Raw genomic sequence first — 27,990 nt, forward strand, 5'->3', positions numbered from 1 at the left:
CAGTGATGTGTTATTAGGTAACTTCTAATTATGCATAGAATCACACACTCTTCTAGTGGGAAGGAGGGAACTCTACAACAGTAATTTTCAATCTGTCAAGGACCAGTATTTATTTATTTAATTTCCAGTGGACTTCTGCAAAATACAGGAAAGGCGAATTAACCAGAATACTAGAATAAAGTGATGACATCAAAAATATAGCCCCCATTGTTTATTATTAGATTCAATAGGCACAAAATTACTCTGTCAAGGTGTTATACAATTTTCCAGAAACTAATTTCAGTACTCGTCTAGCTACAGATAGGTCACAGTTTATGGAGGTGTTTATGGATGTGCACTACTTGGTAGACCCTGTTTCTTGCAGGTTCATGTTTTCTTGCCTCCTCTCACCTCATGCCACCTGAAACAACTCTATCATCCACAAGTCTGTCCTCTAGCCACACACTTCAGTAAGTCGGATAATGACATTTTTTTTTAAAGATTTATTTATTTATTTATTTGACAGATCACAAGTAGACAGAGAGGCAGGCAGAGAGAGAGAGAAGCAGGCTCCCCACCGAGCAGAGAGCCCGATGCGGGACTTGATCCTAGGACCCCGAGATCACGACCCGAGCCAAAGGCAGCGGCTTAACCCACTGAGCCACCCAGGCGCCCTGGGATAATGACATTTTGTATCATTCATTATCCATTGCAGTTATGGAGGAGGGTGGCCTACATGCAGACTAATGACCTCTGCAACTGAACCAGGGTAGAGAGCGAGAGAGAGAGAGAGAGAGAGAGAGGAGGTGGGGGTTAGGGAAGAGGGGGAGGAAAATGGGGGAGGGAGAGAACTTCTGGCTTTGATACCTGCTTTAATCCCCATTCACTTTCACTCTCTTCACACTTTTCTTCCTCTCTTCTATTCCTCAGATATCCCTATAGATACGTTGAATCATATCACCACAACTTTTAAAAAAAATCTCAGTATGTATCTCAGTTGTTTTTCTTTTTCTTTTTTTTTTTTTTTTAAAGATTTTATTTATTTATTTGACAGACAGAAATCACAAGTAGATGGAGAGGCAGGCAGAGAGAGAGAGAGGGAAGCAGGCTCCCCGCTGAGCAGAGAGCCCGATGCGGGACTCGATCCCAGGACCCTGAGATCATGACCCGAACCGAAGGCAGCGGCTTAACCCACTGAGCCACCCAGGCGCCCCTCTCAGTTGTTTTTCAAAGTCAGATTTTTTATTCAAGATTTAATGTCATCTAATCTTTAAGTCTTTTTTTAGTTTTCTAGATTGCTTTCTCCTGGTTGGTTAACACTGTCATGAATACGTTTTTATGCCTTCTCATGTTACTACTTCTCAGTCCTAGATTCCCTCTCATACAGAATTGTATTTACTCTTCAAGATTCAGCTCAAATTAATTAAACTCAAATGTAGTTACTTATCTTACCAGACGAATTTGTTCAAATTCTACATTCTTCATGTTTTCCTTGATTAGCTCAGCTAAATGTTAACCCTGATTTCCAGGGTTCAGTACAATGCTTGGCACATACACTTTACATACACTTTTTAGTTAAACTTTCCGATAGTACTTACTTTACAATACAGGATAATACATTTCTGGTCTATCTCAAAGAGTGGCTTTGAGGTTGAAATGTTTGAGGCTAGTAATTTGCATTGTATATGTTTGGAAAGGTATCTGTAAACCATAATGCCCCATAGTATTTTTTTTTCAATTTTTGCTTTCCTTTGAGGCAACACATGGAACATATAACAACTGTCCAAAGGCCTAAGGCCATGGATATAATACCTGGGTACTCAGTGTCTATGAAGAGACTATTTTAATGCAAGCTGTTCTCAGATCCTCACTTCTCCCTCGTGGCTGTTCCTAAAAGTGATATGCCTGAAGATACGCCTCTGGGGTCAGAGTGTAAAGTTCTTTCCAGCCTTCCTTATCCAAATTGCCCCTCTTCTGCTTTACAAAAGAAAACCACAATTCTTCCCCATCCCAGCTCTTAGGAGGAGGTGGGGGGAAGCAAAAATCTCCAGGTTGGAGATGCCTCGGTGCTTAGTCTGTTGTCTGCCTTCAGCTCAGGTCATCATCCCATCCTTCTGGGATGGAGTCCCGTGTGGGGCTCCTTGCTCAGCCACGCTCAGCCTTGCTCAGCGGGGAGTCTGCTTCTTTCTCTGCCTGCTGCTCCTCTTGCCTATACTCTCTTTCTCTGACAAATAAATAAATAAAATCTTTTTTTTAAAAAATAAATAAAATCTTAAAAAAAAAAAAAGTCTCCAGGATGCCAAAAAAGGAACAATTGACTGGTGAATGAGAATGGTAACACATCCTTTAGAAGTCAGGTGGTTCTGATACTTGCTTTCAGCCAAGTTGAAAGAGAACCTAATCAGATAAAAGTATTTTTTTGTTGTTGTTAGATCTTTATGTGATTTTTTTTTTGGCATATAATTTGGAAGGAGTTCAAAGAACCAATTGGCATTACTAAAAACTCTTCATTTTCATCTACTCATTTATGCAAACAAATTTCCTCATTGCATACATTCATGAAATTGAAAACTTGGAAGAGAATTGATGCTGAAGTTGTTCTCATTCTAGTAATACTCCTCCACTAATAAAATAACTAGTTGGGGGCATCTAGGTAGCTCAGTTGGTTAAAGGTCCAACTCTTGATCTCAGCTTAGGTCTTGATCTCAGGGTGATGAATTCAAGTTCTGCCTTGCACTCCATGCTGAGTGTGGAGCCTACTTGAAAAACAAACAAAAAAACTGGTTGGCACTAGCAGTTCCATCTCTGTAAGATGCATTTCCAACAGAATTTTACTTTTGTGTTTAATACTTACACAAGTGTTTAAAGATTTGTTATTTTGGAGAGACACAGAGAGGGGAAGTGTGCATGCAGGGCTGGGGAGGGGCAGAGGGAAAGGGAGAGAGAGAATCTCAAGCATACTCTCTGCTGAGCGCTCTTGGCCCTGTTTGGGGCTCAGTCTGAGGACCTGAGCCCTGGGGGATCACGACTTCAGCAGAAAACAAGAGTTAGAGGCTTAAGGGACAGAGCCACCCAGGCGCCCCACTTACATAAGTATTTAAAATATGTGTTTTGAGCAATTGAAAGAGCAAGACCGAGTTTTCCTGTGATAACAGGAAATTAAAAAATGACCCTTAAATTCCAATTCATTTGATTACAAAGAGATACAAGATGATCAAAAAACAGTTCAAATGTAAAATCTATTGTTAGGATAAAATTCTGGAGGGGGTGTGGAATGTAAACATGAGTTCCAGAAGATAAAGGAAGGGTGGAAATTGCCTTAAAAAAACCCTGTATTTTAAAAAGTGGATATTGGTGGGTATAAAGTCCCTACGGCATTTAGAGTTCATTGGCTATACTTAAAAGTGTGACAATGGTAAAATCTTGATAACAAGCTGGAGAAAAATGTAGCTGTCTTTTTAAGCTGTACAAGGATGTACGGTTATTTGGAGGACTCATGAGCTAAAAAGTTTGAAGATTTTGAACCTAAGACGTGTTTGCTCTGAGACTGACTTAACCATTTCTTGGGGTATTCAAGCGAAGGTTGGACTGAAACCTGTGGCTCTATGCTGTGTGTACGGATTTAGTCCCTTGCGTTGTATTCTTCATTTTTATTCCTGTTAACCGTCTCTCCTCGTAGACTCAAGCTCTCGGAAGACCAGGGGCTTGTCGGATTCCTGGCTCATTGCCTGTCCACGGGGGACACTCCCCAAACATCCCCGGAATGAATGACTTTATCGTGAGAACTCGGAGGACTGCTAAAATCCCCGTCCAGCACCCAGGCTTTCGTTCTGCGTGTCCCCGCCGCGGCGAGGCTGGGGAAGGCGTGGGCAGGCCCTAAGGAAACTCTGAGCCCTCGGCAGGTCGGGGCGGGGGCCGGGCGGGGACACGGGTGGGGGCGCGCGCGCGGACTTTGCGGCCCGGGGGAGGTGCCAGCTCGCGCCGCCGCGCAGGCGCGCAACCGTCTCCGCGTGAGTGCGCGCAGTGGCGCGCCTGTCCCCGCGCGGGCTCCGTAGCGCGTGTGCAGGCTGACGCAGCTCGCGGGCCCTCCTCCTGCTCTGCGGCGGCGGCGGCGGAATTTTGGGCGTTTGGGAGGGGGCGAGGGAGCTAGAGTCAGGCGAGGGAGGCGGCGGCGGGGAGGAGGAGGAGGAGGTGGAGCAGGCGCCGCCATGGCCGCCGCTATCACCGACATGGCCGACCTGGAGGAGCTCTCTCGCCTGAGCCCTCTGCCCCCCGGCAGCCCGGGCCCGGCGGCGCGGGGCCGGGCTGAGCCCCCCGAGGAGGATGAGGACGAGGAGGAGGAGGAAGAGGAGGCCGAGGCCGAGGCGGTGGCAGCGCTGCTGCTGAACGGCGGCAGCGGTGGGGGCGGAGGCGGCGGCGGAGTGGGGGGCGGCGAGGCGGAGACGATGTCGGAGCCGAGCCCCGAGAGCGCCAGCCAGGCCGGGGAGGACGAGGACGAAGAAGAGGACGAGGAGGAGGAGGACGAGAGCAGCAGCAGCGGCGGGGGCGAGGAGGAGAGTAGTGCCGAGAGCCTGGTGGGCAGCAGCGGCGGGAGCAGCAGCGACGAGACGCGCTCGCTGAGCCCCGGTGCCGCCAGCAGCAGCAGCGGGGATGGGGACGGCAAGGAGGGCCTGGAGGAGCCCAAGGGACCGCGGGGCAGCCAGGGCGGCGGCGGGGGCGGCAGCAGCAGCAGCAGCGTCGTCTCTAGTGGCGGCGACGAGGGATACGGGACCGGGGGCGGCGGAAGCAGCGCGACCTCCGGGGGCCGGCGAGGCAGCTTGGAGATGTCGTCGGACGGGGAACCCCTGAGCCGCATGGACTCGGAGGACAGGTCAGTGCACGGAAGTGTTTCCCCTCCCCTCCTTCCTTTTACTCGTGGGCCCCTCAGAGGGGGCCAGGGGGACTTTTCGCTGCGATCCCCGTGCTCCCCGAATCTGTGGCCCCTCCCCCAGGCTCTCAACTCGGCAATGTGTCGCGGTCGCCGCGCCCCTCTCGCTGCGGAGAGCCGCTTCCAACTCACAGCAGTTCCCCCCCAACTCTCCTCTCCCCGCCCTCTTTCCCCTCGGCTGGGCGCTCTCAGCGGACCTGCGGACTGCTCGAACTCAGAAACAGTCTGCAAAGTAGGCCCGGATTCCCTGGCGGGGCGTGGGGGGGCCCTGATGGACACACCGCGGTACGCAAGGTCAGCTTCGTCCAGCCGTGTTCGCGAACACTTGTCACAACTGTAACTGACAAGTGTGCTCCAACATGGCTGGTCTCGCCTGCATTGACCAGAACTTCCTTGTGCAGGGAGGAGACCCCCCAACTATCACTTTTCACTACTTGAGGAAAACACCAGACTTCTATACTTAATCAGGGCTTCTAAAAGTCCTCGTGGGTAATCATCCGGATACTCTCCAACGTGATTTTAGTAACTTGTTTTTTTTTGTTGTTGTTGTTGTGATCAAATCTGGGAGAAAGTTTAAAACACGTATAAATTGCTGAAGAAAAGAATAATGAATTGATGTCCTTTAAAATAATTTTACGGGATTAAAGAAATGGAATCATAATAAAATAACAGCTTGGAAGGTACATCATGATAGCATGTGGTTTATGATCTTTATGTAATAAGGCTTTAGCACGAATGTCATGATTTTAGATGGTAATATTTAAAGTCATGTATTGGAGAGATCTCTGAAGAAATTAGTAGCCTTTTTCTAAAGCTTGTTAGAAATAACGTGGATACTGACAAAAAAGGGCTTCATTTCTTTCAAGACATTAAAATTTATTGCATTAGTATGTTTCATTATTATCATTACTTCTGATTACTTTGGAAAACTTCGTATTTTAACTGATTGGTTTTTAATGTACTTTTTTAAAGACAGAGAACCGCATCATGAATGTTATACTGCTTCTAGCATTTATTTTGATTGTCAATGTTTGGATGAACGGGTTTTTAGCCATCGATAATGACTTGGCTTTAAAAGTTTAAGCGTGCTAAAGTTCTAGGAATTCTGATTGGTAACTTATAAAAGAAAACTTCGGTTTCTGTTTAATACAAGGAATACAAAGCTCTAAATATTATGAAAATACAGCATTGGATTTATTGTTTCATGTTTACTTTAATATCTAGTGAAGAAAATATCTTCAATGCGATAAAATAGACTGTACAAACCCTAGAGAAATTGTGCAGAACTACATAGGCATGGCAGGAAGTAGAGTCTTAAAGACAATTAAAAGTTGATGGGAACCACACAATGAAGCATATGTTATTTACATTTTATTATATCCTCCTACATGGGTACCAGTAGATATTTGAAAGTTGACATCAGTTTATACAGTTAGCATCTTCCACAGTTCTTCCATTTATCTAGCGCATGTGGGCATACAGACGCACGCTTAGCACTACACAATTTAAATGTCTATCCCATTCTCACAACTCTGGTGCAAGATAGGAATTATTTTGACTTCATTTAACAGGTGAAGAAGCAAGTTGAGTGTCTTACTCAAAACAGTAAGTCTAGAATGGAAGTGGTGGTAGAGCTGGATCTGAACAAAGGTTTTCAAGCCCCCTGCTATTTCCACTTTACAAGAGTTAGAACACTTCACGTTAAATAAGCTGTAAGTGTCAGGAATTTTTTTTTTTTTTAAGTTAATATCTATCTGCTACATCCCTTTAGGAGATGATGAACTGTTGGGCAAGTAATAGTTCAGGAAGTGGAGTTTTGGCTTCATTTCATATTTATAAGAGTCATTGCAATATCTAATTTTTACATATTTCAGAGTAAGGAGTAAGATTATTAGTGCCACAAGTCCGGATAAGGTTAAAACCTGATAATCAAAAATACTTGTTTTTCTTAATGCTTAAACATTAGAGACTATATAAAATACTGTGTAATCATTTTGCTGTTTCAAAGTAATAGATTTATCACTTGTGTGAAAAAGCTTTGTTAGTGGAACTGGATATGGTGATCTTAACAATCTTCATTTTTAATTGCCCCTTTGTTGCCTTTAAGTTTTTTTTTTTTTTAAAGACTCATTTTAAATTTGGAAAGGATTCATAGTTTTATGAACTGTCCTGCAGATTACACTAATCTGTGTGGATTTTATAAATTGATTTCATGGTAGGGGGGCTTTATTTTTGTGACTGATAGAGGGATAGCATGGTTTTAAAGTGCATTTAAAAAACTTGGGGCATTCCTATGAAATTTGTTTTATTATTAGAATTTACTGATTTTTTTAGAACGCCTATTCAGTTTTTCTCTTACTTTGAAAGTAGATCATACTTTTGAGTTAATGTACTTTAAAATTTGTTGGAATGTCTTAACTGTAAGTGCTTCTTTTTAAGAAACATTTAGATGTAAAAACTTAGATATTAAAGCTCATGATCCAAGGTGTCAATTTACAGACATGTACTGGAAGTGTTGTGTGGTGAAAGGTGACTAATTTATAAAATGAATAAATGACACTTGGTACAAAAACATTGATTATTTTCCCCATGAGAAAGTTATTCAAAACCAGAGTAAGGGTTTTAGTGTGTTTATTTTGGTAAAGTTAGAGAACCTTGATTTGATGTGTAATTTATTTTCTTTAGGGGAGTATTTAGCTATTTGAGACCATTATAAACTAGTTTTTTTTTTTTTACTTTAAAAGTAAACTTAAGTACTTTTTTTTTTTTAAAGATTTTATTTATTTATTTGACAGAGAGAGATCACACGTAGGCAGAGGCAGGCAGAGAGAGAGGGGGAAGCAGGCTTCCTGCTGAGCAGAGAGCAGGATGCCCGGCTCAACCTGAGGACCCTGAGATCGTGACCTGAGCCGGAGACAGAGACTTAACCCACTGAGCTACCCAGGCGCCCTAGCTTAAGTACTTTTTAAAAAATTACCACCTTTTAAAAAATAATTACCACTTTTTAAAGTTAATTTCAGAGACTAATTAAATTTTAAATAGAATTTTAGAATTTAAAATACTTCTGGAATTTTTTTTAGTTTACAAATAAGTTCTAGCTGTTGAATCAGACTATACATTGAAAGTATTACTTTTTCTGTATACGTGAATTGATAATAACTTCTTTTGTGGTTGTCTCATACACACACACACACACATATATTCTTTCTCCAGCATCCCCCCACCCCCATCCAACTAGACTAGAAACCAAGACTTATTTTGAAAAGCCAAGACCACTTTTAGCCACTTCTGTCAGCCTTTCTGGGTAAATTCGAATGTCAAGTGAAAAGTGCATGTGTAAGGATGTGGTGATAGGTAAAGGCTTATAGTATGAAACTTAATGATCAGGAAGGGCGACAGGCCCTTAGCATTTTGTGGATCAAAATTTGGAATTCCAATCTTAGGAGTTGCAGACTGAGGTGTAACTGACATTGCCCGGATGCTGGGACAACAGGTTTATGTTGCCCATTTTCTTAGTTGTACGATTGTGAAGATATAATACGGAGGCTAAATTTCTAAATCCTATTGATACCAGAAGGCTGCTTGCTGAAGTTATCAGGATTTATTAAGGATCTGTATGGTTGAGGCAATACAATACTTTAATGTAAAGTAATTTTTGCTCATACTTCGTGATGAACTTCTTTAAGTACTTACCTCTTTAACTCTGAAGCAGCTTAGGGAAAAGAGCTTTTAGTAGGTCTCAATTATCATTGATAACTCCCAGTTAAGGAAGGCATGGCTATGTGCCCAAAATAAAATCATGAAAAAACTACAGACTTCAGGATTGAATTTATGGAGAGATTCTAGGGAGTCATTTTACTTTTGAGAAAAATTAAGAAAAAAAAATTTTTTTTTTTTTTAAAGATTTTATTTATTTGACAGAGGGAAATCACAAGTAGGCAGAGAGGCCGGCAGAGAGAGAGAGGGGAGGAAGCAGGTTCTCCCTGCGGAGCAGAGAGCCTGACGTGGGACTCGATCCCAGGACCCTGGGATCATGACCTGAGCTGAAGGCAGAGGCTTTAACCCACTGAGCCACCCAGGCGCCCCAAAATTAAGAAAAATTTTAAGAAAAATTAAGACTACTATGTTGAGTCAATTAGAACATCCTGTGTATAAGTTGATTTGCTAACCAAACTCAGGTATTTACTGTGTGCTGGACTCTTCACTGAATATTGTGGAAGATGGAAAGAAGCAGTGCTTCCCACTTCATCCATCTTGCATAGTGCTGTGAGGGTTTTAATTCTAAGGTGTAGGTTTTGCCCTAGTTCCTAGGAAAAAACTGTTTTGACTCTAATGTAAACAAAGTCAAATTTCACACTTTGCCAATTGTATTAGCTGTTTATTGCTGTGTAGTAAGTTTCTTTCAAATTCAGCAACTTTAAGGAACAGACATTTGTTACCGCCAGAAGTTTCTGAGGGGCAGGAGTGGATAGGCCTTAGCTGGGTGGTTCTGGCTCAGGGTTTCATGAGGTTGCAGTGAAAAGGTTGGCCAGCACTGCAGTCATCTGAAGACTTCACTGGGGCTAGAAGTGTGTTTCCAAGATGCCTCACTTTTTGTAGTTCTTGGCAGGACGCTTCAGTTACTCACCAAGTCTATTATCTGTTTGTGTGCCCTCATAACATAGCAGCTATTTCCCCTCAGAGCAAGTGATCTGAGAGAGCAAGGAAGAAGCCACAAAGTCTTTTTTTTTAAGATTTTATTTATTTATTTGATAGAGGTCACAGATAGGCAGAGAGGCAGGCAGAGAGGGAGGGGGGAAGCAGGCTCCCTACTGAGCAGAGAGCCCAATGCAGGACTCAATCCCAGGACCCTGGGATCATGACGTGAGCCAAAGGCAGAGGCTTTAACCCACTGAGCCACCCAGGCACCCCAGCAGATTCTTTTTATGACCTAAAATGCTTGCTTATTTTTGATTTTTCCTATGTTTTCGTTTAGCAGATGAGTTTTTCCTTTTTTTTTTTTTTTTTTGTTGTTGTTGTTGTTGATACCCTGTTACACAGTAATTCCTTCATATTTTGTTCACTAAGACCACCTTTCAAAACCCATCAAAATGCCACAGTAAATCCTGGCTTTTAATTTCTTTTTCCTTTTAATTCCCATAGAGGTTTTTTAAAATCTTTTTCCTCCCTGCTTATAGCTCTATTCTGTAGGTAGTGGGATGTAGAATATCTCTGTATCTGTATGTAATCTGAGTCAGTCTGAATTCAGATCTTTGTATTGCTGCCTGTATTATGATTTTAAGTTAAATGTTTGAGGCTTAGTTCTTTAACTGCTAAAAAGAGTTAGGTTTTACCATGAAGGGATTGTATTCTAAGTCCAAATGAATTCCTATTAGAGTCCTATGAACTTTTCTGAAGAATCCACATTATTTGAATGCTTGCTTCATCCTTTTTGTTGTACGGTAGTATTTTTGAGAGCAGGGACAGTACCTCTTTAGATCCAAACATGGTATCTTGGATATGGTGAGTACTTAATTAATTATTAGAATTAAATCGAAATAGCAACAATAGAATTTATATAAATAAAGGAGACTGTAAACTGAGGGCCAGAAATTGGTGCCTTTGGTTGGATCATTGTATTTGGTATTGATAAGTTTAAAGTTATTAGGTCAGTGTACTCCAATAAAGCCTGTGAGATCTGATGCAAAATTTCATGTGATTTCTTGAGAAGATGTCAGCAACTTCTGTCAGATTTTCAAGAGGTTGATTTAAGTTAAGAACTACAAATTTAGGGTGCCTGGGTGGCTCAGTGGGTTAAGCCACTGCCTTCGGCTCAGGTCGTGATCTCAGGGTCCTGGGATCGAGTCCCACATCGGGCTCTCTGCTCAGCAGGGAGCCTGCTTCCTCCTCTCTCTCTCTCTGCCTTCCTCTCTGCCTACTTGTGATCTCTCTCTGTCAAATAAATAAATAAAATCTTTAAAAAAAAAAAACAAAAAACTACAAATTTAGGTGTGCCTGGCTGGCTCAGGTGGTAGAGCTTATGACTTGATCTCGGGCTTATGAGTTCACGCCCTATGGTGGGCCCTATGGTGGGAGTAGCATTTACATAAAAAACAAGGGGCACCTGGGTGGCTCAGTCGGTTAAGTGTTTGACTCTTGACTCCCCGTTTCTGCCTAGGTCACGATCTCAGGGTTGTGGGATCCAGCTCTGTGTGGGGCTCTGCACTGAGTATGTAGTCTGCTTGAGATTCTCGCTCTTCCCTCTGCCCCCCTCAAATAAATAAATAGAATCTTAGAACAAGACTAAAACAATTTACCAATTTAGAGGCAATCCAGAGGTGCATAATAAATGTTGATTAGGGGCGCCTGGGTGGCTCAGTGGGTTAAGCCACTGCCTTCAGCTCAGGTCATGATCTCAGGATCCTGGGATCGAGTCTCACATCGGGCTCTCTGCTCAGGAGGGAGCCTGCTTCCTCCTCTCTCTCTGCCTGCTTCTCTGCCTGCCTACTTGTGATCTCTGTCTTTCAAATAAATAAATAAAATCTTTAAAAAAAAATAAATGTTGATTAAATGGTTGTTGACAAGTCTATCAAAAAAAAAGTTAGGACATTTCTGAAATTGTGGATTTCTGTAAAGGTATTTTTATAAACGAGTTTGAGTGCAGAAAATCTGAAATGGATAGTCACCACAGGGCTTTTTCTCCTAAATAATTGTTTTTTTTTTTAATTTTTTTTTTCAAGATTTTATTTATTTATTTGACAGAGAGAGATCACATTGAGAGGCAGCGAGGCAGGCAGAGAGAGAGAGGAGGGAAGCAGGCTCCCTGCTGAGCAGAGAGCCCAATGCGGGACTCGATCCCAGGACCCTGAGATCATGACCTGAGCTGAAGGCAGCGGCTTAACCCACTGAGCCACCCAGGCGCCCTAATGGTTTGTTTTTTAAAATACGATTGCTGGGGCGCCTGGGTGGCTCAGTGGGTTAAGGCACTGCCTTCGGCTCAGATCATAATCTCAGGGTCCTGGGATTGAGCCCCGCGTCGGGCTCTCTGCCCAGCGGGGAGTCTGCGTCCCCTTTTCTCTCTGCCTGCCTCTCTGCCTGCTTGTGATCTCTTTCTCTGTCAAATAAATAAATAAAATCTTAAAAAAAAATAAAATATGATTACTTATTTGACAGAAAGTGAGTGAGAGAGCGAGAGAGAAAGCACAAGCAAGGGAGCAGCAGAGGGAGAAAGAGAGGGAGAAGCAGGCTCCCCACTGAGCAGGGAGCCCAGTGCCAGGCTCAATCACAGGACCTTGGGATCAGGACCTGAGCTGAAAGCAGAGGGCAGACGCTTAACTGACTGAACCACCCAGGTGCTCCTCCTAAATCATTGTTAAGAAACATTTACTGTATAAAAATGCATAACATTTTACCAAGGTTAAGTGGAAATTTTGAAGTTAAGGAGGGAGAAAGTGTAGGGAGAGCGGTGGTTTAAGACTGTGATTGAGGGGCGCCTGGGTGCCTCAGTTGGTTAAGAGGCTGCCTTTGGCTCAGGTCATGATTCCAGGGTCCTGGGATGGAGCCCCGAATCAGGCTCCCTTCTCAGCAGAGAGCCTGCTTCTCTCTCTCCCTCTGCCTGCTGCTCTTTTTACTTGTGTTTTCTCTCTCTCTCTGTCAAATAAATAAATAAAATCTTAAAAAAAAAAAAAAAAAGACTGTGATTTGAGTCAGAATGTGTGGTTTGAGTTCTGGCTTTCACTTAAATGGGGGGTGACTATGGGACAGTTATTTAGGTTATTTACGATCTTACTATTCAGGTTTCCCATTTGTAAAAGGGGGACAGTAATAGTTATCCTTTAAGAGTGTTATGGGGATTACATGTAGAGTATTTGGCACACAATCTATTTTATTAAAGATTTTATTTATTTGTTTATTTGTCGGGGGGGGGCACAAGCAGGCAGAGGGAGAAGCAGGCTCTCTGCCAAGCAAGGATGTGGGACTGATGCTGGGCTCCATCCCAGGACCCTGGAATCAGGACCTGAGGCCTGAAGGGAGAGGCCTAACCGATTGAGCCACCCAGGTGATGGGAGGAGAAGTTTTCAGAAAGCCTAAATGAAACATAGGAAAAAAAGAGCCTAAGGTATTCAGACTTCCTGCCTAGGTCAGAGGATTCACATTAGAACTGGGAAATAAGAATGGCTGAAGTGGGATTTTTCATGCTAATAACGGATGTGGGCAGTTTTTCAGTGTAGGTTTGTAAATCAGTTTCTATTACCTCTCCCCACCTTCTCTTTGTAACTCCTAATCCCATTCAGGTTTTATCTCAAACATTTTCTTAGTCAGACTATCCCTGATTTCTTTGTTAGGCACAATGCTAGCACTCCCAAATTCTTCAGTTGCCCTTGTTACAATTTGAGTGTTGTTTACTGTTTATCTCTACTGCTAGAGTTTATGTTTCCTGAGAATGGGAATCTTGTCTCTGATCTTTGTTCTATCCACAGCACCTGGCACAGTGCCTGATGCTTATTTTAGGTGTTTTTTTTTTTTTTAATATTTTATTTTTAAGTAATACCTCCACCCAGTGTGGGGCTCAAATTTAGAACCCCAGGATCAAATTTAAAACCCCAGGATCAGGAGTTGGATGCCCTACCGACTGAGCCAGCCAGGCACCCCTTAGGTATTCTTAAATGTATTTTGAATGAATGATTAAACTTCTGTGTTACAGGAAAATGTGGCAAAGGTAGAGAGGAAATTTTGGGATCTGGGAGACCAATTAGGAAGTGGTAGGAATAGTACAGGTCTGAAATGAAGAGACTTGAACTAGAGAACAAATTAGCGAAAAAGTCATGCTTAGGAAATTAAAGAAAGGAAACTAAAGAAAAACTAATTTCCTGAGGGGCTTATAAGAAAAATATTACATTATTATTTCTGAGTAAAATCTTTTTTTCTTGAGGATTTCATTGGAACAATAGCTTGCTTATTTTTCCAGCCACATCCATAACTAAAATAATTCAAGGACAAGTTAACCTGAACTTAGAAGGAATTATAATGTAACTTTTCAGAAGTTGTTTACATACCTGTAAAATAGAATATCTTAGTGTGATTAAAGGAGATGGAATATGTAAAGGGCCTAGGGCTGTATTTAATTTGTAGAGTCATTTATGCTTCCATTTCTTATGCAGATAGATGTGGAAAGAAAGCTTCCGGTGAGAATCAGTAATTGATATTACAGTACTAGCTTTACTAGAGACTGCTTGCAAATCATTTCATTTCTCTGAACTTCAGATTGATTCAGATTGATTCTTTTCCTTAAAAGTGAGGGTTTTAAACAATATAAAATAATTTGGAGTTCAAATGTGGTGATTCTGATGTAGATTTCTCTGAACTTCAGATTGATTCAGATTGATTCTTTTCCTTAAAAGTGAGGGTTTTAAACAATATAAAATAATTTGGAGTTCAAATGTGGTGATTCTGATGTAGATTGGCAAATGCTCTATTTTATCCTTTCGATAATTCAGAATATCCCAAGCCTGGCTTTGCTATATCCAGAATCTCAAAGATACTCTTTACATACTTTCTTCTGGGTTCAAAAATCACCATAACTTATGGTGTCGTGTTGAAATATCCATTTGTGTTTGCCTTTTTTAGGCTATAACATTTTTAAGAATTAAAATCTGGTTCTATTTATTTTTATACTCCCATTACTTACCAGCTGTACTCAACTATTGCACTGCCTGTATTCAGAACTCAGTAATTGGTTGGATTAGACTGAATCTGATACATATTTCTTTTTTTTTTTTTTAAAGATTTTATTTATTTGACAGAGAGAGATCACAAGTAGGCAGAGAGGCAAGCAGAGAGAGAGAGAGAGAGGAGGAAGCAGGCTCCCTGCTGAGCAGAGAGCCGGATGCGGGACTCGATCCCAGGACCCTGAGATCATGACCTGAGCCGAAGGCAGCGGCTTAATCCACTGAGCCACCCAGGCGCCCCTGATACATATTTCTGAATGAACCTGATACATATTTCTTCTTTTTCACTGTCATGACTCTATGAAACAGGAAGGAGAACCATTCTGTGCCTTATATCTTCCCCATTTTTTTTTTTTTTAAGTTGGTTTACTTACTTAAGTAATCTCTGCATCCAGTGTGGCACTCCAAACTCAACAATCCCAAGATCAAAAGTCTCCTGCTCTTGTGACTGAGCCACCAGGCACCGCTTCTCCCATTTCTTTTTAACAGCATTTGTAGAAACAGTATTTGAAAAAAGTTGTGATTTTTGAAAAATTTAAAAAGCAGACTTCCCGAACTGATATTTTGTTTCCCAACAAAAAAATAAATTTAGATACTATCTTAGGAGAAAACTCCTATTCTGTACTTTATGAATTTGAGCATTTTGAGCTTACTGGAAGGATTTTATGAAGTTCAGTTCTTTATATCCTCACAAACAACTAATGAGGCGAGAAGTGCAGACATTAGAGCATGCCCAGAGTTACAGAGGTCCTTGAGAATGTAGGCAGTCTAGGTGTGCTCGTAGCTACCATACTGCCTAGGTAATTCTTTTTTTTTTTTTTTTTAAATAAGATCTTTTTACTTTTTATGATTATTTATTTATTTGACAGACAGAGATCACAAGTAGACAGAGAGGCAGGCAGAGAGAGAGGAGGAAGCAGGCTCCCTGCTGAGCAGAGAGCCCTATGCCGGGCTCCATCCCAGGACCCTGGGATCATGACCTGAGCCGAAGGCAGAGGCTAACCCTCTGAGCCACCCAGGTGCCCCTGCCTAGGTGATTCTTGTAACCAACTTTGACTGGGGAAGTTTAATTAAAACACTATTAAGTCAGTGGCTAGTTTAAATTTCAACTCTTTTGCAAAGTATAACTTAGGAGCTTGAATTCATTTGCATATCTGGGCCTCATTTTCATTGGTAATTATAATATACATGGCCTAGATCCCTTTTAAGACTATGAAGTTTAAAAGTTGATTTTTAAGTGTTGTAGTTACTCAGTCTCTAGGGGAATAGAGTGTCTTTATTGGCATTTTATTTAAGTTTAAAGCTTTTCGAAGTCCCTGTCTTGCTTTCTGGTTTTCATTTATGTTTCAAATTTTTAGAAAGATGAAGTGTTACTAATTAGAGAAAATATAGAGACTTTAGAAGGGTATTTGTATTTCTCAGTAAATACATTTACTATATCGTTGCTAAATTATAAAATTTTTATCATTACTTTTTATAAATATTTGTTAGAATACCGAGAGTGGATTAATCAGCAGTAGCAGTAGATTTTTTTAGTGCTTTACGTTCATGTTGGCAGTGATTTGAACATGTCTTTTGAGGTGTTGAGAACTCCTGTAGACATTTTTGCCAGAAATGTATGTACTGAAATCATCTGTTAAGTAATTTTTGTGATTTAACACTAACTTTAAAAAAAAAACAAGTAAATGTGATTGCTTCTTACAAAATGGGTGTTAGTCTTCAAAGCAGATTTTTTTACATATTGTCTTTACATACAAGCATTTCCCTAGAAATCTTTTTGAAGGTAAAAGGTAACTCCTTATAATGTAATTACATTGAAATAGAGTATTTCTAGTATTACAGTCTTTGTGAAGGTAATTGCTTGCTGATCTGGTCTTAAACTGTGTGAAAAATGTGGGTGGAGTAATCTTAAAGAGCAATAGACTAGAAATGAGAAGCAAATTTAAAATGATGTGCACAGTGGTAATATAAGAATGTAGCCTACTTGTTTTCCATAGGCTATATTTCGTCATTGTTGCATAAAGTCCCTTTTGACCAATTTAGTGAATGCTGCTGGGTCTTGGGGAAAAAATCTTTTGTTTTTATTCAGAGAAATAATTGTAGGGATGGAGAGTAGTCTTTTTCTTGATTAGAAAAACCCATTTTAGCTTTTTAAATTACAGTGATAATAGCTTGTAATTACAGTAACAATAGTAATAATAATATCTTGGTTTTGGCTAATGATTTTTAGTGTGCCTCCAATTAATTTTTATGATTATCTCAGTATGACAAAGCCATGTATTTTACTTGCCTTAAAAATCCTGCTTAAATTTGTCACTAAAAGTATGAGCATTTACTGTGTGCAAGGCTACACTACACTACATAGGCTTAGGAGTTTACCCTAAATGAGAGACTTAGGTGATTCTAGTACAAATTACACAGATCAGAAGGAACCAAAATAGGGCCTTACAGAAATGTGACTTGAGCATATGTAACGCATGTGATAGAACAAGCACTTGTCTTTACTTTCTTTGTTCTTTTTTACTTCTTTTCCCCCTATTTTAAAAGGTTCTATTTATTTGTGTGTGAGAGAGCGAGCTGGTGCAGAAGCAAGGGGAGCCTGCGGTGGCAGAGGGAGAAGCAGGATGCCTGCTGAGCAAGGGTCAGATGCTGAAGATCCCAGGACCTTGGGATCATGAGGATCATGACCTGAGCCGAAGGCAGGCGCTTAACTGACTGAGCCACACAGGCCTCCCTTTACTTATTTTTTCTGATTGCTTCTGAGTTTAAAGGTTTAAAATCCTACAGCACCATAGCTGTTTGGAAGGCAAAACCAGGTGACCTTACAGAAATCTGATGTTATCTAAATTCCTTTATCCCATTTAAAACCCAGTCTCTAATTTACTCTTTTTTCTTGATAAAGAAAAACCAAAGTGACTGTCCCTTTGTCCCAAGACAAGTGAATATTTGGATTTGAATTTTATGTTGACACTCTCAGGCTCCTATCTGTTTTAGTGGCTTAAGTTCTAAATTTGGGACAAGTTCTACCTGAGGATAGTGTTTCTTTCTATGACCTAGAATTAAGTTTTTTATGAAGCTAATTGACTTGGAGGAATCTTTTTGGTTGTTGTTGAGAGAGAGAGAACCCACTGAGGCAGAAGGAGAGGGAGAGAACTTAAGCAGGCTCTTTGCCCAGCTCAGAGCCAGATGTGGGGCTCTGTCTCACAATCCTGAGATCATGACCTGAGCCAAAATCACGAGTGTGACGTTTAACCGACTGAGCCACCCAAGTGCCCCAGGAATCAAATTTAATATCTTGTTAGCAAAACTATCTACCTCAAAGAATCAAATTATATGTAAACGTTAAATATCTTTTGTGTTGTGTGTGTTTTAGATGTATAAAAGCAAAGAAACAACTTTTTGTATGGGCACACCAAGTGAAACTTATTTTGACATACGTTAAGGGCTGCATTCCAGTATTTCTCAAATCTGTGGTTTCTCATGTTTTTCCTTTGTTATAAATGTGGCAACTGAGTTGTTTGGCATTAGTGTTTTGAATTTGTATGACTTTGGGCAAGTCATGTAATTTCTATGTTTCAATCTCTTATCTGTTAAGTTGAGGATACTAATGTACCTATCTCATGTGGTTGTTGTAAATATTAAATGAGTTAATACATGTCAAGCATTCTTCCACTTACTATGGCTGCATGACAGCCAACACCAACATTTAGTGATTAAAAACATTTTTATTTTGCTTACAAATCTAAGATCTGAGCAGGGCTGGGTAGGTTTAGATCACATCATCATCATAGTTAGTATCAATTTAGAACAACGGCATAAAGGCTGGGAAGTGAAATCAGAAAACTCCCTTACGCACTCAACTATTTGTCACATGTGTGGTGCCTGGGCTGAGAAGACTGAAACATCTTGGACTCCCTGGCATCTCTCTCTAGCTCTGTGTACTTTTTTCAGGAGGTCTCTTGATCATGGTTATTTCAGGGGAGCCAGATTTCTAAATGAGGTAGTTCTGGTCTCCCAAGCTGTGTGTCCCAAGAGTGAGTCAGGCTGAAGCTGTAGTATTGCCTTTTATGACCTCGCCTTGTAAGTCTTGAAGTATCACTTTTTAAAAATTTATTTTATTTTTTTTAAATTTTTATTTATTTATTTGACAGACAGAGATCACAAGTAGGCAGAGAAGCAGGCAGAGAGAGAGGAGGAAGCAGGTTCCCTGCCGAGCAGAGAGCCCTATGCGGGGCTCGATCCCAGGACCCTGGAATCATGACCTGAGCTGAAGGCAGAGGCTTTAACCCTCTGAGCCACCCAGGCGCCCCTTGAAGTATCACTTTTGTAGTAGTCTCAGGTTTGTTCACGTTCAAGGGGAGGTAATAATGGCCCCTCAGCACCCTGATGCCATATTGTAAGAAAAGGATGTGGGAAAGTGTATATATGGTGTGGCCATCTTTGGGAAATATACTTAGTAAGTGTTAGCTGTTCTAGTAAAGAATAGGAGCTCAGATTTAAATAAAATACCTTACTTTTGTGATGTAAATTTTGATTCAGTAAGTTCTATGATTTTTTTTTAAGAGTCATAAAATGTAACAGGCAGACAGTTCATAATTTTCTTGAAGTGCCTGTTTCCTTTAACTTGTTTAGTTTAATGACTTTCAGTCCCATTGTCAATGTCTAGAATAAGGAGCAGGGCACAAAATTATAGTCCATTCCAACAAATGGAGTTGAGAAATAGTAGAATTACACTCTTAAAGTTGTATGTTATCCATATAATGTCAGGTATACAGCTTCACACTTTTCAAGAATACAGGTTTGTCCTAAATGGTTGGCACTCTTTTGAATTTTAGCCTTTAATAATTTTGATTATAAGCATGGGAGAAACATAGAGTAATCATTCTAGTAATGAGTAGCAATTTCATAGATGACAGGAACATAACCTGTTAGTCAAGTAACAACTTACCTAGTTGGGTGATTAGATACGGATCCCTGGTGTGTGGATATAAAGCTGTTTACCTACAGTTTGAAAAATACCTTGAAAATTGTGTATAGTATATGTATTTCTATGTAGAGCTATTACCAGTTAGAATTAAGCTAAGTTTATAATGCTTGCTGTGATCCTGTTAAATGTAACTTACAAATCAGAATTTTTATTTCCTTTTATCTCATGCCATTTTCTTCAGTCCATATGCAAGACAGTGTTCCATTCTTTTTAAAGTAAGAATTATAGAATATTTGTTTTATAGCAAGATAGGAGCTTATAAATCTAAGACTTTCTTTTTTTTTTTTTTTAAATATTATTTATTTATTTATTTGACAGAGAGAGATCACACATAGGCAGAGAGGCAGGCAGGGAGAGAGAGGAGGAAGCAGGCTCCCTGCTGAGCAGGGAGCCCGATGCGGGACTCGATCCCAGGACCCTGAGATCATGACCTGAGTCGAAGGCAGCGGCTTAACCCACTGAGCCACCCAGGCGCCCTAAACCTAAGACTTTCTAAAGATTGTATGGTTTTCACTGAAGAACAAAAATAAAACAGCCCTGATTCTAAGAAAAAAAAAAAAAAAGTTACAAAAATAAAACAGCCTTGATTCTTTAGATATTAGGAAAGTTCCTTTGTGGAATCTCAATAACTTCCAAATATTGAAGGAAGTAGTTAGATGCCTTGATCATCCTGTTTTCCTACTATGTTATTATTATCATTTTTTAAGATTTTATTTTCAGGTAATCTCTACACCCAGTGTGGAGCTTGAATTCACAATCCCCAGATCAAGAGTTGCACGTTCCACTGACTGAGGCAGTCAGGTGCCCCTTCCTATTACATTCTTTAAGTTTATGGCACTTTTTAATCCTCTCTTTCACTTATTCTGTGTATGATACAGCTCCATGTTTTCTGTTTTTGTTGTTGTTTCTAACTTTTTAATGTAAAAGTACTATCCATTTCATAGCTTGTATTTTGACAGTTTTAGGACTATTGTTTAGAAAATAAACAATCTAAAAACAATTTACAGACTGAGTAGTGGATGAAATTTTTTTCCCCCAAATGATTTTTTTTTTAAAAGATTTTATTTATTTATTTGACAGAGAGGGATCACAAATAGGCAGAGAGGCAGGCAGAGAGAGAGGGGGAAGCAGGCTCCCTGCTGAGCAGAGAGTCTGATTCAGGGCTCCATCCCAGGACCCTGGGATCATGACCTGAGCCGAAGGCAGAGGTTTAACCCACTGAGCCACCCAGGCGCCCCCCCCCCCCATGAATTTTTTGTGTGGAACCCCAATGTCAAAGACATACTGAAATGATATTTTATTAGTATTATTTTTTAGAAGTTCAAAAATTTTACATTAATTTATAAAGTAAGTCAGAACAGTAAAACTTAAGTAAATTTAAATTCAAAGTGCCGTTTATAATGAATGTTACAAGTTTATGTCAGTTTTAGTATTTAAACAAAATTTCCTCCTTCTGTTTCTTTTTTTTTAAAGATTTTATTTATTTATTTGACAGAGAGAGATCACAAGTAGGCAGAGAGGCAGGCAGAGAGAGAGAGAGAGGAGGAAGCAGGCTCCCCGCCGAGCAGAGAGCCTGATGCGGGACTCGATTTCAGGACCCTGAGATCATGACCTGAGCTGAAGACAGTGGCTTAACTCACTGAGCCACCCAGGCCCCCCCCCCTTTTTTTTTTTTTTTTTTTTTTTAAAGATTTTATTTATTTATTTGACAGAGAGAGATCACAAGCAGGCAGAGAGGCAGGCAGAGAGAGAGGAGGAAGCAGGCTCCCTGCTGAGCAGAGAGCCCGATGCGGGCCTCGATCCCAGGACCCTGAGATCATGACCTGAGCCGAAGGCAGCGGCTTAACCCACTGAGCCACCCAGGCGCCCTCCCCCCCCCTTTTTTAAAAAGATTTTATTTATTTGACTGACAGAGATCACAAGTAGGTAGAGAGGCAGGCAGGGGGGTGAGGGTGGGAAGCAGGCTACCCACTGAGCAGAGAGCCCCATGCGGGGCTCAATCCCAGGATGCTGGGATCATGACTGGAGCCGAAGGCAGAGGCTTTAACCCACTGAGCCACCCAGGCGCCCCTCCTCATTTTGTTTCTTTAATTCTTTTTTTTTTTTTTTTTTTTTTTTTGTCAGTCTCACCAAATGTTTTAAGCTTTTTTTTTTTTTTTTTAAATTAAGATTTCATTTATTTGTCAGAGAGAGTGAGCACAAGCAGCAGGTAGAGCAGGCTGAGGGAGAAGCAGACTCTCTCTGAGCAAGGAGCCTGATGCAGGACTCCATCCCAGGACCCTGGGATCATGACCTGAGCTTAACCCAATTAGCCAATTGAGCCACCCAGGTGTCCTCAACAGTTTTTTTTTTTGTTTTTTTTTTTTTAAAGATTTTGTTTATTTGAGAGAGAGAGGCAGAGATAGCCAGAGAGAGCACAGTGAGAGAAAGCATGAGCAAGGAGCCACCCAGGTGCCCCTCTTTGTTTTATTTTGGCTGATTAGTCTTGAAAATTTGATTTGCAGATACGGGCAACTTGTCTTTCAGTCTTCAGATACTACACTTCGTTCTACTGATCAAGAACTATGAAAGGGGATTACTAGTAGGGAAATTCTGTTTGAAAAATATCATTACTTAATGATCTGAACTATATATCACAAATGCAAAAGTGACTGGAACCTCAAAGTTAAGCAGTAAAACTTTTTTTTTTTTTTAAAGATTTTATTTATTTGACAGAGATCACAAGTAGGCAGAGAGGCAGGCAGAGAGAGATGGGGGAAGCAGGCTCCCCGCTGAGCAGAGAGCCCGATGTGGGGCTCTATCGTAGGACCCTGAGATCATGACCTGAGCCGAAAGGCAGAGGCTTAACCCACTGAGCCACCCAGGTACCCCAAGCAGTAAAACTCTTAGTATTGTTCTATGACAGCCCTTTAATTTGTTATTAGTTCCCTAGGAGGGGAGAGCATGTAGCAAATAACTGAGTCTTCTTGGAAGGGGTTTATTTGGGTAAGGCATAAGGGTGTGATTTGCAGATCTAATTTTATGTAAATGGATATGTGGAGGCCTAAATTAGATCTGCAGTACAGATCTCCAACTTAACTAATCAATCACATATGTATATAGGAAATTATGATATTTAAAGTCTTTTGAGTGACAAGAGTAAATTATACTTGTATTCAAATTATACATCCATATACCTTCAGGCCCCTGTTTTCAACCCTCCTTTCAAGTTAAACATTTCAGGGGCATTTGGTCTCATTTGGTTAAGTTTTGCCTTTGGCTCAGGTCATAATCCTAAGGTCTTGGGATCAAACCTTTTGTTGGTCTCCCTGCTTAGTGGGGAGCCTGTTTCTCTCTCCCTCTGCCTGCCGTTCCCTGCTTATGCTCTCCCTGTCAAATAAATCTTAAAAAAAAAAAAAAAAAAAAAAAAGTTAGACATTCAAGTAACTTAGAAATTATGAGCAGGGAGAAGAAAAGAACCCAAAGATACCAAGGAAAATCCACAATATAAATGATTTTCCTCATAGGTAACTGAAAAGAAGACTCCCGATAAGGCTTCTATCCATTGGACCTCAGATTCAATTTCAAATTCAGCAGTTACACTCAGAATAAAATAAAAATATTCCATCTCAGGAATATAATCTTTCCAATCTGTTTTAGAGAGTCATTTAAGCTTTGATCCAGAACAGTGGTTCTCAGACCTTTTGCTTTTAAAAATCCATTTGTTTTCTTAAATGTTGAGGAATATAACTTAGATCTCAGTAAAGTTATTAAAGTTACTGAAAAAATAAACTTTTGTTTATGTAGGTTATATTTATCACTATTACAGGAACAGAAATTAAGACCAAGAACTTTAGAAACATTAATTTAAAAATGAACCAATTAAAAAAAAATGAACCAATTATATGTAACAAACAGTATTTTCTTTCTGTTTTTAAGGAGATTCCCTGCCCGGTGTGGGGCTTGAACTCATGACCCTTAGATCAAGAGTTGCATGCTCTACCGCCTGAGCCAGCCAGGCACCCCTAAACAGTATTTTCTTTCTTTCTTTTTTTAAAAAATATTTTATTTATTTATTTACTTATTTTTAAAATTTTTATTTATTCATTTGACAGGGAGAGAAATCACAAGTAGATGGAGAGGCAGGCAGAGAGAGAGAGAGGGAAGCAGGCTCTCTGCTGAGCAGAGAGCCCGTTGCGGGACTCGATCCCAGGACCCTGAGATCATGACCTGAGCCGAAGGCAGCGGCTTAACCCACTGAGCCACCCAGGCGCCCTATTTATTTATTTGACAGAGATTACAAGTAGGCAGAGAGGCAGGCAGAGAGAGAGGAGGAAGCAGGCTCCCCGCCTTAGCAGAGAGCCCGATGCGAGGCTCGATCCCAGGACCTTGGGATCATGACCTGAGCCGAAGATAGAGACTTAACCCACTGAGCCGCCCAGGCACCCCCTAAACAGTATTTTCTTAACATAGAATAACTTTTCCAGTTTAAAAAAAATTGAAGAATGATGTTTTATATCTAATGTCTTTAATATCTGGTGTAACAGCTAGTTTTCATATCAACTTCTGCATTCAGTCATTTTTTTTTTTTAAACATTTTATTTATTTATTTGACAGAGAGAGATTACAAGTGGGCAGAGAGGCAGGCAGAGAGAGAGAGGAGGAAGCAGGTTCCCTGCCGAGCAGAGAGCCCGACGCGGGACTCGATCCCAGGACCCTGAGATCATAACCTGAGCCGAAGGCAGCGGCCTAACCCACTGAGCCACCCAGGCGCCCTGCATTCAGTCTTTTGCAATGAATTGTTTGGTTGAACTATTTGAAGGCTATCTGGCCTCATACAGATAGTTAGTTGGAAAAGGAAGGCTATTTTTAATAGCCTTTTTAGGTTAATTTTATGTCTGTTTGAGAAAAGGGATAGTGTTTTTTTTTTGTTTGTTTGTTTTGCAGTGTTTGCAATGTGGAATCTGAAACCAAATCAGTGAACTTTTCTTATTCTGTTACATGAAGAGCCTGATCTGTCCTCCATCATGACAATATAACATCCATGTATTGCTTCCTCTTTTCTTGTATCTTGTCATTCAGCAAGCTTTACTTTTCAGTGTTGGCAGCCCTTTCAGCTGTGGTCATATCAAGCACACAGATGTTTTGCTCGACAGTAATTTGAGTTCTCAAAGAAGGGTCTATTATATGTATGAGTGACTTGGCCCTTGAATTCTCAGAGGAAGTCATTTTCATAAAATCTGTGTACTTTAGATGTTGGGGTAAAAACGTCTGGTGTGCCAGGTAGTTTCTTAACAAGAGGAAAAGAGCCCATGGAAAAGAGGGAAAAGGGAATGTTGTTAGGTTGAAAATGTCTCATGTCCTTCTCTAAATATTGCATTTGAATTTCTAACAGCATGTGCTTTTTGAAACTTAGGGATTATCTGTTGTCACAGGGTGTGCATGTGTGTCTGTGAGTGTTTTTGTGTAGGCTTTAGTTTATCATTTTGCAATGGGAGACACTTCCTTGCATAGTCTGATTGGTCTTACTTGGGTAATAATGGTAAAAGATCTTTTAGAATTTTACTACTTACACTGTGGTAGCAGGTTTATCAACAAGTACCTGCTTGTTAAAAATACAGTATCTCAGGTCCTACCCCCAAATCTACAAAATCAGTATCTGCATTTACTAAGATGCCAGGTAATACATAGAATACTGAGAAACACTGCTTTAGAATTATTGTAATTACCTGAATAAGAGTGCTTTTTCTGGCTTTGGTTTTTGTACAAATACTTTTGTTTTACAGAATCAATAGGTATTCATTGGGAAGGAGAACTGAATGAAAAATTTTAATGTATTTACTATCCTAGGAATATTACAGGATAAGTGGAAGGAATGTGCCCTTCTAGTTCAGATCATCTTGATATCTTATAGGAAGGAGGAGAACATTTTTCTTTGACATCTGTGTCTAGCTCAGTGTCCTGTCAAAATTGAAATTAACTGTACCTTATCTCCTGTGCTTTTCTGCATCAGGACTGTTGCTTTTATCAGTCTTAGGAGTGGAGAGAACCGCTGATTCCAGCATGGGTCTGGGGCCAAAAGGGAGCCTGGAGGCTTAGGATTTGGGCACTTCCTAGAAGTTGGAGAAAACCTAAGAGGGACTATATAGCAGGACTCCATTTGGCCCTGCTATGGAATAGGAGACTCTGGGTATGCTGCACATGTGTGACGGTATCTCTCTTTATTTATTTTTTTTTGTTTAAAGATTTTATTTATTTGTCAGAGAGAGAGAGGTAGAGAGAGCGAACACAGGCAGAGGCAGAGGGAGAAGCAGACTCCCTGCCGAGCAAGGAGCCCGATGTGGGACTCCATCCCAGGACGCTGGGATCATGACCCGAGCTGAAGGCAGCTGCTCAACCAACTGAGCCACCCAGGCGTCCCTGTGTGACGGTCTCTTGATCAAGTCTTCTAGGGCCTGGGACCTGTCTCTTACTTCCTCTGCCGTTGCATTTGCAGCTTAGTTGACATTGATGGACACAATTCATGCTCTTAACATCAGCATTATGCCATCCTTTTATGAGGATCTGTATCTACATGAAGTACTGTGTTTCAAGTGAAAGATACTGCACATAGACTAATTACCTAGTGCTTAGTGTTTATGGATATTTGGACTTACAAGGTTCCCCTTCTATGGTAAAATTAATAAGCAAAAAAAGTACACTAAGCACTTTCTTCTAATATATAAGACTATAAGATAGTCTTATATTGCTAGTTGGATATATTAAGTAATATATAATATAATATTATATATTATAGTAAGTAGAGTCTCTTGACCTTTATCTAATTTAAGGAGAAAATTGGTTTCATTTTCTTTTTTTTTTTATTAAGATTTTGGTTGATTGATTGATTGATTTGACACACAGGGAGAGATCACACATAGGCAAAGAGGCAGGCAGAGAGAGGGGGAAGCAGGCTCCCTGATGAGCAGAGAGCCCGATGGTAGGGCTCGATCCCAGGACCCTGAGATCATGACCTGAGCCGATGGCGAGGCTTAATCTACTGAGCCACCTAGGCGCCCCAAAGATTTTTTTTTTAATTTATTTGAGAGAGAGCATGAGAGGGGGAAGGACAGAGGGAGAAGAAGCAGACCCCTGCTGAACAGGGAGCCCTATTCAGGGCTTGATTCTGGAACTCCAGTATCATGACCTGAGCCTAAGATAGTCGCTCTGGTTTCATTTTCAACTAATTTTGGACTTTTACTTAAAAGCAGTACAGGTATGCGATTAACAATTATTCAGAAGGTGTATATAGTGAAAGTTCTCTCCTACTGACCTTCCCTTTCCTCCTCCAAAAAAACATGGACAGTGTTTGTGTATACTTTAAAAGAAGTTTTGCCTTTAGAAGATAGCTGTGTCTATATCTCCCTCCCTGATTTAGGTATGGAAATTAGAGCATTACTAACCTGCATTTGTGTGTGTGTGTGTGTTTATACTTTGCTATACTTTAGAGATTATATCAGAAGAGGTCACAGATATTTATTTCTTTCCCTAAGATTGTTTATAAATTGAATGGTTGGTTGTTCACTTAAAACTATTAATATTTTATTTGCCTTTGGTTTACAGAAGTATTGAGTTTTATAGTCAAAATGTTTTAAAATACATGAAACAAACAGTAAGAAAAATATTAAGGGCCTCAGGAAAATTGAAATTTCTAAGGCTCATGCTCGCTTCGGCAGCACATATACTGAAATTTCTATGGCTCAAATAAAAATACACATTTCAGTGTAGAAAAACTGACATACAGTTTATGCAAAAAACAAAAAATATGAATAAATGTTCAGGTAATCAAGAGGTGATTTGCATTTGAGAGTTTAATAGAGATTATAAAGGGGGAAAAAAAAACCCTAATCTCTACACCCAGTGTGGGTCTGAAATTTACAACCCTGAGATCAAGAGTCACATGCTCTACTGATTGAACCAGCCAGGTACCCCAAGATCACAGAGTTTTAAAATAAGTTTTAGAGTTTACATTTGGAATATATATATTGACTGGTAGATAGCCAGATGAACTTATGTGAACATTCTTTAAAGTAAAATCTGAGATATTTTTCATGTCTGAAGCAACCTACAGAAACATTTTTGGTAGTTACTTTATTTTATTTATTTTTTTAAAGATTTTATTTATTTGAGAGAGAGAGCGTGCACATGAGGCGGGCGGGGGGAGCAGAGGGAGAAGCAGACTCCTTGCTAAGTAGGGAGCTGGATACGGGGACTTGATCCTCCAGGGACTCCAGGATCATGACCTGAGCTGAAGGCAGTCATTTAACCAGCTGAGCCACCGAGGTGCCCTTGCTAGTTTTTTTTTTTAATGGGTGCATAGGGTGTAGATACAAATCATTATTAAGCTTCCTTAATGAGGATGTGGGGGGAAA

General features: G+C 40.5%; 1 protein-coding gene across 1 annotated transcript in view; it reads left to right on the plus strand.

Moving 5' to 3' along the window:
• The first annotated feature begins 4,158 nt into the window (after positions 1-4,158).
• AEBP2 (AE binding protein 2) overlaps positions 4,159-27,990 on the plus strand; it is a 62,404-nt gene continuing 38,572 nt past the window's right edge. The window contains exon 1 of the mRNA XM_044229124.1: positions 4,159-4,849. Coding sequence (XP_044085059.1) covers positions 4,188-4,849 — 662 coding nt within the window. The 5' untranslated portion in view covers positions 4,159-4,187. The remainder of the gene's footprint in view (positions 4,850-27,990) is intronic.

Source organism: Neovison vison, chromosome 12 (genome assembly GCF_020171115.1).
Source record: "Neovison vison isolate M4711 chromosome 12, ASM_NN_V1, whole genome shotgun sequence".
Classification (NCBI taxonomy): Eukaryota; Metazoa; Chordata; class Mammalia; order Carnivora; family Mustelidae; genus Neogale; species Neogale vison.